Below are 14522 nucleotides of genomic sequence, written 5' to 3' on the forward strand. Positions count from 1 at the left end.
TGATGCTTGTCCATGCAGTTGGCATTTTATTTATTCATCTAATTAAGGATAAATCCAGATTATAGAACGATAGAAAACTTCCATACACAAAAGTTAATGTGCAATCATAACGTGCTTAAAATTTGAACAACATTTATATGATCATTTTGCACTTTGCATGGCTAGTTGCATTCCACGTACGTATAATATAATTAATTAAGAATACAATAAATAGTTGCACGTACGAATTCAACATCCTCGTATATATTATGTAGATAAATGCTTGACCCCATTACATATAGGAGAATAAATTAAACCGCGTTATTAAAAAACAAAGAAAAAAGAAATATTATATTATAAGTCTCTTAGATGCAATTCAATAATCGGTATTATAATTTTATAACTAATCATTAATTTAAATACTTATTAGAGAACGCGTCTGTAAAAACAATCTCAAACGGGCTTCCGTATGTCAGTTCAAGTCGTCAACGACAACGTTTGAATAGTATTATGATAGGATGGGACGTAAAATTGGATTTGGGGACCGGAAGTAATGGTCCGGGCTCAGGGGATGTCTCTACCACTCAAACTAGTGGTGCCTAGGACTCGTCCAGCTTTCGGGTTCACTAAAGCACTGGTCTGCTTGGCGCCACGTCATCATGCAGTCTAATTTGTACAACCGAGCCCCTACACGCTGGACAGCTGACATGTTGGGCGTGAGTAGGACAGGCAGGATAACGAGTTGGGCTCCCACAAGAACTATAACTACCAATGCTAGATAAACACGTGGCATTCCCTTCGGTTTTTGATAGAACCATATGAAACACCTACACTAAAGTGCTATTTTTTTTTTCTTTAACAAAAAATTTGACTGCTTTCATCCTAAAGCAGTGGGAGATGAGAAAAGCATACGTTTGCTGATTTTTACAAGCAATGTTATACACATTAATAAACAAATTTCGAAATCTTCACATTAGGAAAAAAAGAATACTTATCAATGTTATATACGTTAATGTTTCTTTTAATTTTACTTGTAACAAGATACTATCTATTAGTCGGAAAAACAAAACACACACATGTACAGGTGGTGCCTTGGCCGTCTTTAGTCGGAAAAACAAAACACCCAAACTCAAATTCTCATCCAACTTCAATTTCTCAATCAACCATCCAAAGCAGCACACTCTCAATCTCTCAAATCTCCAATTGCACCTTTGGGTGTTGACATTTTTGAGAGAGTGACATAGTTTGGGAAAAATTCAAGGGATGAAGAATTTGGATTCTTGAAAATAAAAGAGGATTAATGGTGGGTCAGTCACCTTTGGAAATGTTTCTTCCCCAATTATTGGATGTTGGATTTCCCTCTTTCATTGCCTCATCCAACTGTGGGCAATCCAATAGGACCCCATCATCATCACCATCATCCCCATCTTGTTTGTTTTGTTGATGTGGGTCAGAATCCGATGGCTTTAATTAGGGGCAAAGTGGGGTGATAGGGAGAGAAGAGTCATGATTGTGTTTATGGAAAACATGGCCTGAGCTGTGTGGTTTGGGGAATTCGGCAAATGGGTTTGGGGGGGTTAGGAAAATGGGTTTGAAGAGGATCATTGGTAAGGTGACGGAGAGATGAAGGGAGAGAAGATATTTGTGGTTGTCTTTAATTTTTTAATTTCAAATATTTTATTATTTTAGCTTAAATTTTATTTATTAATTGTATATATCTACTAAGATGTTATTATCTATGTTTTTTACATTATAATTTAATTATTGTTTTAATTATTTTTAGAACATAAATAGCAAAAATGCACTTGAAAATAGCTCACATATTATTGTTTTAAAAAAAATATTAGAATTTTAGCCTTTAAAAAATGTCAGAATCCCTAATTAAATTTAAATATTAGAATTATTTTTTGTTAGTCCAACACAACACCAAACATAGGTCTTCACTATTTTTACAATTCAGCTTTTTAGTCCGATGTAGCACCAAACGTAAGTCAGTACTTAATTCAGCTTAAGCCAATCCAAGCCAATCCCAGGATTTAGTCCAGTCCATAACAGTTCGCCAAATCAAACGACCCCTTATAGAAGTGTGAGCTCTTTAGGTTCATACATTTTGTTTCGAATAGGGTTATTTGTAGCAATGGTCCCTAAACTATACTCGGAGTTACATTTTGGTCACTCAACTCAAATATTAGTTGCAGATGTCACTCAATTGGGTGTTGTGTTGCACTGTTAGTCCATATCGTCAAGTCTCTCTAACTGCAGAGACTAATAGTGCAACATAACACCTAATTGAGTGACCTCTGTAACTATTTTTGGAGTTGAGTGACCAAAATGTAACTCCGATTATAGTTGAGGGATCATTGCTACAAATAATCCTAACTAAAAAGTCACATTTGCCCATCAATAATCTAAGAGATGCTTGTCACGTCATCATTTTAAACAGAAAAAGTCACAGACTTGACGGTTGGGACTAATAGTGCAACACAACACCCAATTGAGTGATCTATGCAACTAATATTTGAGTTGAGTGACCAAAATGTAACTTCGAGTATAGTTGAGGGACCATTGCTACGAATAACCCTTCCGAATATTAGATGTAAAGATATTTTATTTTGCTTGATACATGTGACTTTGTGAGTGATTGCATGCATGTACATGAAAGTTAAAGATTATCTTAAAGTTTGCACATGGTGAGATAAATTCAGGTTCACCTTGAAATTTTGTACTCAATGAAAAATTGCATAGTAGACGACAATGGGGTTTAACCGTAGTGGTTGGGCAGCAACTTTCCCCCGTACCTGTAATTGTCACCTGAGTTCGAGCCACATGAGACGGTATCTTTCAAAATCCCACCCTATGTATATTACCCCCTCCCCCTCCCAACGATTGACAAAAAAATGAAAGAAAAATTGCATAATAAACGTACATTACGTGTTCAATCAAACACTCGTGAGCATTAAAACACTCATTATTCACTTCATACATACCTATGCTTTTGTTGTTACATAATGGATTCAAAGTGTATCATAAAATCTTGTACATGTGAAAGTGATTCTAGTGAAGATTTTCTTGTTTATCCCAAAAAGATAGATACTATGAATGATATCTAAAAACTTTAAAAAGCGCATCGTATGAATGAGTATGCAAAGGAGCTTTTGCCGGGTGAGCAAACAATGCATATGGACGGATACTCCAAAAATTGAAGTGACTATTGAAGATGATGGTTTGGTTTGGCATGTGTTGTGGGATTTGCAAATTAATTAGCTACCAACAGGAGTTGGTCCAAGTGGAAGGGGCTTGGATCCTTTAAACAAGAGGTCCTGGGTTCGATCCCAGGCGCTTGCGAATATAGCAGACTTTGTTGGGAGAGGTCCCCGCTTTGCGCCCGACAGTACCTCGAAGGTTAGTCCCCGCAATCGCGCGGGGGATACCTTGGTTTTCACCCAAAAAAAATTAATTAGCTGCAACTTGTGGTGGCAAAACCAAGAGAGAGGTTGGTCCCTCCTTTCTTGGTGATGCATATTGCTGAACCAAATTTGTGGACTATTTAAACCTACTTTTCTAGTTTTTATTTATTTATTTAATTTTTCCAAAAAGAAACAAAATATCATAGTCACCATGTCTATTATTAGAAAGGTAGGTCCTTGGTGCTAAAAGTGCAATTTGCCAGCCTCCCAATTAGTTTTAGCAACCTAATAAATGTTTAAATAGTTGTACAGTTTTGGGCATGCAATAGTCTTCTTTTATCTTTTTCTTTAGTTTTCTCGTGATTAGTTCAGGCCGTAACATTTTTTTAAGATTATGCCGAGCTATTGTTTCTGATTTTCACGTTGATTTTTGGATGTTTTCGTCCTATCCTATGTATACTCTTATAATAAAGAATTTTACCAGCCAAAAAAAAAAAGAAAAAAAGTTGTAAAATGAGCCTTACCCACCATGCATATGGGTCAGCCCAGCCCACCCAAATAATCGAACCAGCCCAATGAGCTTAACCCCAAATTGACAGGCTATATTTTGTGGCTCCAAATCCAAGTCATTCTCTTCTTCTCATATGTAAAAGCCGGCCACGGAAGTCAAAATAATAATAATAATTTGATAGCTACACCTAATCACATAAGGTTGAAATTTAAACTCGATTCAAGGGTGACCTTAGAGGATAAAGTAATTATTAAGAAGAAGGTAGTGGTTGAAACTATAAACAAAAACTGGGGAAAATAGCAGATGCGTGTTAGACAAATTTATCAGGTCGTTTCTTTGCACGAAAGTTTGAATCATCCTCCTTATAGGGTAATTTAAACTATCGCTTGCAAGAAAAAACATGAGTATATGCATTTATGGTTTGCTTGTTTGCATTCAACAAGTTGCACAACAGTCAAATGATTAGGTAAACATTGAGAATCAGATGTTAATATTCCTTGTTTAAAGCTAGGAGAGTTCCATTTAACTCTATCTCCTTGTAATTATCTGTAAGTTGAAGTCCAAAATCCAAATCTATTAAATTGAACAGTGCTCTGCTCAGCTTTGATGCTTTTGTTTGTAATTTTATATCTTTCAGTTCATTGATGTAGTTATTGAAAATGCTGATGGTGTTGGCCAAAATTACAATACAACCAAACTTGATGGGTACAAATTTAAATTCATGTCATCCATAATTATATAATTGGCCCTGAAATTATGTATTTGACTTCCTGTACCCCTGGCCTTCGCTTTCGGTTCTGGCGTTTGAATTCAATACACATGGCATGACGAAGCATGCTGGTTGACGGATAATACGTGTTCCCACTTGCCGCCATATATTTGATTGATGCTTGCACTATTAGTAATTAAAGTCCAAGTGTTTAACCAATATCTTTAGTAAATTAAATAACAGTTTAATTTTGTAGTTGTATTTGAAAACATATTATATTTTGTATTCCTTTCTCTCTCATCTCTCATTTCCCATTTCTCATTTCTTTCTCCTTCTCCTTCTCCTTCAAATACGCGTGTCCAATACGGAATCAAAATTGCCCGACGACTAAGAATGTGACTGCCGGTTGATCGGCTATAACCGGTAACACTCATTGCGATGTGGACAAATTATGTATGAAATACAAGTTTGTAAATAAATACTGTATTTTATAAGTATTTTTTTGAAAGAGTTCGATTCTCTTCCATTGTAGCGGAAAATGAAGGAAATACTTCATCACAATTTAAAATTCAATGTGTTTATGAAAACAACCTGGAACCACCGACATAAAAAAAAGAAAAAGAAAAAGAAAAAAGTAATGCTTTTAATTCAGCTCTATCAGAAAAATATTAAATGGACACAAAACCTCTCTCTCTCCCGCTCAAACGTCATCAGTTTATTGTCTTGGTGAATGCCTCCGCTCAACAATTACAAACTCTCTCAACAACAGCCTACCCTCGAAGACTAAAAGTCAATACAGCCAAACCCAACACCAGAACTCCTTTTCGGTTATATATTTTTATATACAAATTTAATTCCAAATTGTAAAATTAAAAACAGAGCAAAAGAAAAGGATGGGTGAAATCATCATCAACATCAGTCATCTATGCAGCATTAGTTATGGCGACCTGGTCAGAAAAATACCAAACCCAAGCGCAAGGTCCATTTTTTTTAATCTTTCTTGTTATAAATCTTCTCATAGTTGGTATATTCAAATTCAAGTTTCAACCCAAGCTTATCTCTTTTTTTTGCATCATTCTTTTTAAGTTTCAAGATTTCAATTTGTCCAAAGTATGAATATCTCCTAATTTCTTTGTTCTTAGTCAACTTATTCTTGTATGAGTTGCTGGCAATTGGGTTTCTTTATTTCATCTCAAGCTGTCTGCCATATGAATTTTCATATTTTGGTTTGAAGTGGTTGGAGCTTGTTGCTTTGGTATTGATTTGTTTGAGGACTTGAAAATTCTGTTCATTTATAGTGTTGAAGCTGTGCTTTCCCTTTGTTTCCTTCGTTAAACACACCATTTCCATCTTTTGGGTTTGCCCTCTAATTCAATTTTCAAACTTTGTGCTTGGTGCTACCAGGAGGACTATTCGAATTCTGCATGAATTTCTACCCTTGTGCTATAAAGGGTGAATAAGAATTCTAGTGATTTTTACAGTCTCGGGATGTATCAGTCAAGAGTTTGGACATATGCAGCTGTTTTCGCCACGTGCTTGTGCTGGTTTTCGCTACGAGCCTTAGCACAAAACTCTGATATTACTCACCCTGCGGAAGGTGATTTTGCTTATGTTTTGTGAAGCTTTGAATTTCTAAGCTCCCCAGCAGATTTCTTCAGAAATTCTATTATAGGGAATGCTTGAGTACAGTTATTATGGTGTGAGTGCGTTGTATAATTTTTTCCAATCAGGAGTCTGAGTTGCCTTATGTGCTTACACAGTAACTTCAATTGACAAATGAAGTGACCTGTTTCAAGTTTTCTTTCTTCTAGAGGGATTGATGTCTATGTCCAGTTCCAGTAAATACATGCACTCCAAGAATGATTTTGTGATTTTGACTCATTTGTGATATATAGAATGATTTTTGACATTGCCTTGTTTATGATTTGTATATCCTTATAGTTGGTCTTTTTTAATTTTAATTTATTTGGTTGTGTTAATCAAGTAATGATTATCGTTTGTGTTAATTTACAGTGACGGCGTTGCAGGCCATCAAGGGAAGTTTGGTTGATCCCAACAAGAATCTGAGCAATTGGAATCGAGGAGACCCATGTACTGCCAACTGGACAGGAGTTTTGTGCTACAACACATCATTACCTGATGGCTATCTTCATGTTCAAGAATTGTATGATTCAATCTTTCTGATTCTTGTCTGTACCTTGTAGCATCAGTGACTGAATGGAGATATCCTCTTTCTTTTGGTTTTCTTGTTTCCTTCTTTCCCCCGTTTGTGGAGAGATTTTATTTCCATCTCTCAGGTTCCAAGTGCGTTTTTTCAGTTTACTATTTACGAGATGGGGTCATGGTCCTTTTAGCCTTTTACTATGGAAGAAGTCATGGGACATGGGTTATCCAATTATGAACTTCGTAGACATATCTTAACGAAATTAAAAAAAAAGCTGTCAATTTTATCTTTCTTTCGTTCGGAAAATCAATCACTAGCCATCTAAGGTTTACAGAATTAAGTAGTGCTGAATGTCTTGCATTACATGAAAAGTATGTGTTGTTATCACTCAAAACATGTTAAACTTTTAAACTTCGAGTAAACTGGTCTATAATGACATGTTTTCCTTCTTTACTGCAGGCAACTACTAAATATGAATCTGTCAGGAAGTTTATCACCAGAGCTTGGCCGCTTTTCTTTTATGAAAATATTGTAAGGCGCAATTTACCTTGAAAGAAGCTTTACACTAATAAAAGGGAAAAGAATCTATAGTCTGATTTTAAATTCTTGGACAATCTTCACTCAATACTCTGGAAAATCTGTTACTCTCTTGCCTAATGTGATGGTGAATGATTTCTCTTTCCTCTGACGCATATTCCATCCATTCTGCTATAGGGATTTTATGTGGAATGATATAACTGGAAGTATACCAAAGGAGATAGGCAACATTACATCCTTGGAACTCTTGTAAGTTAAGCTGTTTTGACTTTTTGGCAATATTTGGGTAGATTGGATCACTGAGTCTACATTGTCATCCCATGGTAATGTTTTATGTTAATACCATTGGAAAGCACGCATTAGTTTTAGACTTCAACTATTATATAAGTTTTGCACGTTGTGAGGTACTCCCAAATTTGAATAAATTAATCAAAGTATTAATTCCTCAATTTTAGATAACTTGTTATTGCTAAATGGCTTAACTTTTCATTCTACATCTAATATTTTGTGTTTACAGGCTCCTGAATGGAAACCAATTATCAGGTCCCTTGCCTGATGAGCTTGGTTATCTTCCGAACTTGGACAGAATACAAATTGACCAGAACCATATTTCAGGATCATTACCTAAATCATTTGCATATTTAAACAAGACAAAGCACTTGTGAGGGTCTTTCTTGTGCTGCTTTAGCTTAAAAAGTGTAATATTATCTTGTGTTTGTTATACTTCTCACTTTCTTATGTTTTCTTTTTTCCCTTTTGAGCAGTCACATGAACAACAATTCAATTAGTGGGCAAATTCCACATGAGCTTTCAAGATTACCGAGTCTTGTCCACTTGTAAGTAGGATACTGGCTATATTCTTTCCTTTTTTGTGGCCTTTATTTGCACAGAATGAGTCCAATCAGAATATTCATATTGGTCCATCAGTATCATTTTACCTTCTTCAATTGTGTTTCTGTATGGCCATCCTTTGTTAAATAAATGCATCTGACTCTATGCAGCCTGCTTGACAACAACAACTTATCTGGGTATCTTCCGCCGGAGTTCTCCGAGCTGCCAAACTTATTAATACTGTATGCTCTCTTACTTGTAATTTTGGGACATAGTCCTTGCTTTAATTGTGTTTCTATAGTCTATCCTTACCTTTAATTTTTTGATATGTTCCTTTCCTTTCTTGAATTTCTGTATTGTTGGTGAATAATTCTCTAGAATTTCCTTTCTACAACATAATATTAGGGATATAATCCCATGCCAAGTTTCTTATCCCTATCATCTTCTATGTTTTGCAGTCAACTTGACAACAACAACTTTGACGGGACTACGATTCCAGATTCTTATAGCAAGATGTCTAAACTGTTGAAGTTGTAAGTGCTCCTTCTGATCCTATGTCTGTAAGTAGGTTTAAAGGTAAAAGTGTGTACCTAAGTGCTTGCATCTCTGTTTATTTATACATCAGATTCAGATGTAATCCCTGAAAGATTTGGGATTACTTTCCTTTAAATATATTAGTGTAGGAATAGTAAGAAACAGAGATAATTGTAGTTTTCTTGGGAAACCCAAATTTCCAACCTTTGCACAGGGAACATAAGTATGACCAGTAGTAAAAGCGGACATAAAGTTGCTCGACCTATTGGGTGGCATGACTGAGTTATAGGAACATAGAGTCAATTAGTATTTTTCATAAATTAAGGAATCTAAATGATTGTCCTGTTGTTGTCTGATGTTTATATCACATTAGGTGATCTACCCTGGTTGTTTGGAATGACAATCAAGAAATATGCTCTAACTATTTAGCATGATGAATCATGTCAATATTGAGTATCTTTGTGTTTTGGTTGTTTCTTTCAGGAGTCTGAGGAACTGCAGCTTACAAGGGCCTATCCCTGATTTGAGTAGGATACCAAACCTTGGTTATATGTAAGTTCATTCAAGGGGTTTCACTTCATACCCCATTTCTTGTAGTGATTTGCTGCCTCTTTTAATCATCAGTAGAATATAATATGCACTATATTTGGACAGTATCTTAATTAATTTATTATCTTATTCATACAAATTTTCAGAGACCTAAGTTCAAATCAGCTAAATGGATCCTTACCTTCGGGTAAACTTTCTGATGAAATCACGACTATGTAAGACTCTATCTTGCAAATGATATGCCATATGCATTCTTTTTTGGCATTTAGTATCATTTTATAAATTTTCCTCTAGAAAGCTTTGTTGAGCTTTGGAGAATCATATACTAAATTCTTAAAGGATTATATGGATTTTTAATATTTAATATGAACCATTTCTGCAGCAATTTATCCAACAACAATCTTACTGGAACAATTCCTGCCAACTTTTCGGGTCTTCCTCATCTTCAAAAATTGTGAGCAATTTTAAACTGCTCTTTCCTTGTTTTGCTTCATTTTGATGATTCAGTGACATTGTTGACTAATCGATATTTAGCTAAAATTCGAGCTTCCATCTATCTTATTTTGTCAATAGTAAGAATCTTAAGTTATTTTACTTATGATGCTATTAAATGTTATAGCAGTGCCAATAATAAAAACTATGTTATGAAATAAAGTGAGAATTTATTCCTCATGGCAGGTCTATAGCGAACAATTCACTAGATGGTTCTGTTCCAGCAACCCTTTGGCAAAATAGGACACTCAACGCAACAGGGAGACTGATCTTGTAAGAACTGGAGTGAGAAATTTTTTATTTCTGTTGGTTAAGAGTGAATGTGTGTGTGTGTGTGTGTGCATGTTGCACGTGTGAATTTACACTCTCTAGAATTAACTAGTTTGTGTTTATAAAGATTGATTCCATTTCCTTTGGTGGTCAAAGAGTGTACTTTAACCTTGCCCTTGCTTGAATTTAAGTTTTATAGCATCTTTTGAAAATTTGTTAAGAGGTGGAGCGTGGCTTCTGATATTGTAGGGAGTTGCAGAACAATCACCTTACAAATATATCTGGCAGTACTGAAGTTCCGCTAAATGTCACTGTCTGGTTTGCTTCTGAACTTTGTTTCTATTTTAAATACATAAGTGCAAGTTATGAAATGCTTCATCGAACTTTCACTCTTGACTATTATTGTTCAGGCTTCGGGGAAATCCGGTTTGCTCAAGTGCCAACCTTAATAAGTTCTGTGGATCCGAAAGTGATGACAAAAATAGCAGTCAGGATTCAACTAACTCCACCGCTAGCTGTATGAGTCAAGCATGTCCACCCCCTTACGAATATCTTCCTGTAGTTTGTTTCTGCGCTGTTCCTCTACCTGTTGAATATCGGTTGAAAAGTCCTGGATTCTCAGATTTTCGTCCATACAAAAGTACATTTGAGGAGTATATTACTACTGGTCTGAACTTATCTCTTGATCAGCTGGACCTTACTTCATTTGTATGGGAAAAGGGACCTCGACTGAGAATGTATCTGAAGCTTTTTCCTGTATATGTTAATGACAATAGTTCCCATACTTTCAATAAAAGTGAAGTTCAAAGAATCATGGGCATGTTCACAGCATGGAATATTCCTGACAGTACTGTATTTGGACCTTATGAACTTATCAACTTCATTCTACTGGATCCTTATAAGAATGGTTTGTCTCATAAACCTTATTATTTATGTCATTTTTTTTCCTGTACAGCTTTGTCAGTGTTAATGCTTATTAAACTGCAGATCAATTAATATGTATATATCCTTTAGCTGGTTGAACAATTTGAGTGCTTTACTTCTGATTTATAAAAACATGGTTCTAGGAGGCCTACTATCACCAGTCAATATACCTCTTTTCATTCATGTATCTATGATATGAAATTGATTGATAATTTTGATTTGTTGATCTCATTGCTCTTATTGATGTCACAGTGGTTGCAACCTCTTCAAAGTCTGGTCTAAGCAAGGGTGCTTTGGCTGGCATAATATTAGGGACTATTGCTGGCGCCGTTACATTATCTGCAATTGTTTCTCTTCTTATATTGAGAAAGCATCTGAGGGACCACCACACAATTTCAAGAAGACGTCATAGTGAGTATCTTACTAACATAAGGAGAAAGGTTACTTATATAAATGATCATTGCCATAATGCTTCTCCCAAGATTTAGGAATCCTGAGAAGCCCCAAGTGCCCCATGAAATTCTTGAGAGAAGCCACTTTGAAGCTGACCGCTGATTGATACCTCAATTCTGTCATTTGGTTCCAGTGGCTGGACTAATCTATGATTTTTGAATCTTTAGATGCCACACCTGAATGTCTATAGGAAAGGACATGCGTAAATTTTTTCTTATGTTTAGTTGATATCGTTCTCGTCTCCTAGAATTTTACTCAAATCCGTAAAAAATTGGAAGTATGAACCCAAATAAGGATCTTTATTTCATTAAATTGTAACAAGATTGGGTAGTCTTTCTCTATTTAATTTAATTTTTAACATTGTGCCTCTATTTATATGCAGCATCCAAGAGCTCCGTAAAAATTGATGGTGTCAAGTCTTTCTCTTATGGAGAAATGGCCACGGCTACAAACAATTTTAACAGCTCTGCACAAGTTGGCCAAGGAGGTTATGGAAAGGTTTATAAAGGCATCCTGGCTGATGGCACTGTTGTGGCCATAAAACGTGCACAAGAGGGATCATTACAGGGTGAGAAGGAGTTCCTAACAGAAATAGAATTATTATCACCCTTACATCACAGGAACCTAGTATCCTTAGTTGGGTATTGTGATGAAGAAGGAGAACAGGTACTTTTGCTTATCCTTTCTGAATGTAATTCTGCTACATTTTCTTCAGAAGATTTCTTCCGCCAAATGAAAAAAAGCATAAATTATCTGCGTGTTTGTTTGTCTCTCAAATTTCATCCATAACTTGATCAATAATAAACTGCATCAGGAAGTAATTTCCTTTTACATAGGAAATGGATGCTATGTAAACAAAATATTTTGGAAAGCTATAGAAGAGCCAGGAAAATGAAATCCATAAAATCATACCATGTATAGTACTTGTTCAATAATGGAAAAAAGAAGAAAGAAATCAAAGTCAATCAAGAAGCAGAACATACGAGATGGAGGCACTTGATGATGGAGGAGCATATATTGTTTTTCTTTACTCTTGATCAGTTTACTCCTCAAGTTAAGGCTCTATTCATTTTCAAAATGCGCCAAAAACTTTACATGCATCTTTGTTTTTAAAAAAAATATTTCATTTCACATGAGAATTATTCGGCACGTTAGTTCCTCTTCTTGCTCCTTTTTGTTATGTAGGAACCATCAATTTTCATTTGGGAAAAGCTTGACGTGTATTTTTTTTGTGCATGCAGATGTTGGTTTATGAGTTCATGTCCAATGGCACTCTAAGGGATCACCTTTCTGGTAAACCTAATATTCTTCTCTTCACTGTCTTTGGTTCTTACTTCATCTCTTACCGGGCAGTAATTTAATATTCGTAAATGTTTGGCTAAGAATTTACAATAGGGATTTTGGTTTTGATTTTAACAAGATAAGGAATTCTAAATTGAACATGCCATTCGACAAGCTATAACATATAATTAATACTTGTGTCACAGTTAGGTCTAAAGAACCGCTGGGTTTTGAAATGAGATTGAGAATTGCCCTGGGATCATCCAAGGGCATCCTGTACCTCCATACTGAAGCCAACCCTCCGATATTTCATCGAGACATCAAGGCAAGCAATATACTGTTGGACTCGAAGTTTATTGCAAAGGTTGCTGATTTTGGACTTTCCCGACTTGCTCCAGTTCCAGATCTTGAAGGGGCTGTGCCTGCTCATATATCCACAGTAGTGAAGGGGACACCGGTAAGACTCAGAAAGATTCTACTTACCTAATTTCAAGCAATGCAAATTAGTCACTGCTGAGGATGATAGGGAAGGTGATAGACTGCTCTTATTCTTTGAATTGATTTTGCAGGGTTACCTTGATCCAGAGTACTTCTTAACTCATAAACTAACAGACAAGAGTGATGTTTATAGCCTTGGTGTTGTGTTTCTGGAGCTCTTAACAGGGATGCAGCCAATCTCACACGGCAAAAACATTGTTCGAGAGGTAACTCCTCGAACCTTACGGGGGTGTGTTTTGAATAAGCATATATGTCTACCATAATTCTGTGCTTTGTATGTAACAACATAGATTCCTTTTTAATCACTTTAGACCACTTTAACTTGTAGTTCACGTTATTTGATCCATTTAATAGACTAGCTACACCGATTTTGATGTTCATTTTAAAGTTACAAGTTTTCTTGCACTTCAGGTAAATATTGCATTCCAATCTGGTATGATCTTCTCAGTAATTGATGGAAGAATGGGCTCTTATCCTTCCGAGTGTGTGGAAAAGTTTCTGAGTTTGGCTCTCAAGTGTTGCCAAGACGAGACAGATGCGAGACCGTCGATGGCAGAGGTTGTTCGAGAACTTGAAAATATATGGTTTATGATGCCAGAGTCAGACAGCAGAACAACAGAATCAGTGATGAGTAATAGTGGTGGAAAGGTAATGACTCCACCATCCTCATCCAACGCAGTAAAGCATCCTTATGTCTCTTCAGATGTCTCCGGCAGTGACCTTGTTAGCGGGGTTGTGCCGACAATCACGCCAAGATAGGAACCCTAGGGAGAACTATAGCCTCCCGGAGTTGTTATATTATTCTGGAAAATTCAAAATTCAATTGACATTTTTGTATTTGTACAGCCTTTCTTATTACAGCTGATTTTGTAAAGATGAGGGAGGGGTAGAGGAGTCTTAGGAGTACATGTTGTTTTGATCCTTTTGTTGTAAAACTAGTAAACTTTAACAATCAAAACAATCAAGGACTCAGGCCAAAATAACTCTCCGTCTTCTTTGCTTTTGTTGATTTGATTTGCACTTTGGTGCTTTTCTTAGCCCTTCAATCATTCCATGGCAAACATTTTGTACTGGAAAAGTCCATGAATGAATTTATTCTAGATCCCAGCAATAAGTGAGCAGTTCATTTTAGAAATTGAAATTTCTTTCTTATAGAGTAGAAGAAAATTTAGTGGAGAATTATGCATTTTCTCAAGTATAAACTGAAAATATTTACTTTGTTCAAAATCCCAGCAATACAGGTAATGTTTTTTCCTTTTCAATCCTCTCAAAACTTTCTTATATACTTTTTCTTTTATCTCCTTCCCTAGTCCCGCGAGAGTTATAGGGTGGTACTGAATTATGGTCACATTGTATGACTCCTATATGTTATAATATTAGTGG

The 14522-nt window shown here is 35.8% G+C and overlaps 1 protein-coding gene across 1 annotated transcript; it reads left to right on the plus strand.

Moving 5' to 3' along the window:
* The first annotated feature begins 5302 nt into the window (after positions 1–5302).
* LOC110750827 (Leucine-rich repeat protein kinase family protein) lies at positions 5303–14122 on the plus strand. Its single transcript, XM_021951196.2, has 21 exons — positions 5303–5585; positions 6011–6203; positions 6620–6770; positions 7230–7301; positions 7485–7556; positions 7825–7968; positions 8072–8143; positions 8309–8380; positions 8597–8671; positions 9156–9224; positions 9368–9436; positions 9604–9675; positions 9900–9986; positions 10233–10301; positions 10394–10890; positions 11160–11318; positions 11743–12026; positions 12602–12653; positions 12848–13098; positions 13211–13345; positions 13551–14122. Exons 2-21 carry the CDS (start codon positions 6095–6097, stop codon positions 13896–13898), a joined length of 2859 nt encoding a protein of 952 aa, XP_021806888.1. The 5' UTR covers positions 5303–5585; positions 6011–6094; the 3' UTR covers positions 13899–14122.
* Positions 14123–14522: the final 400 nt, after the last annotated feature.

This window comes from Prunus avium, chromosome 6 (genome assembly GCF_965620075.1).
Source record: "Prunus avium chromosome 6, drPruAviu1.hap1.1, whole genome shotgun sequence".
NCBI classification, from domain to species: Eukaryota; Viridiplantae; Streptophyta; class Magnoliopsida; order Rosales; family Rosaceae; genus Prunus; species Prunus avium.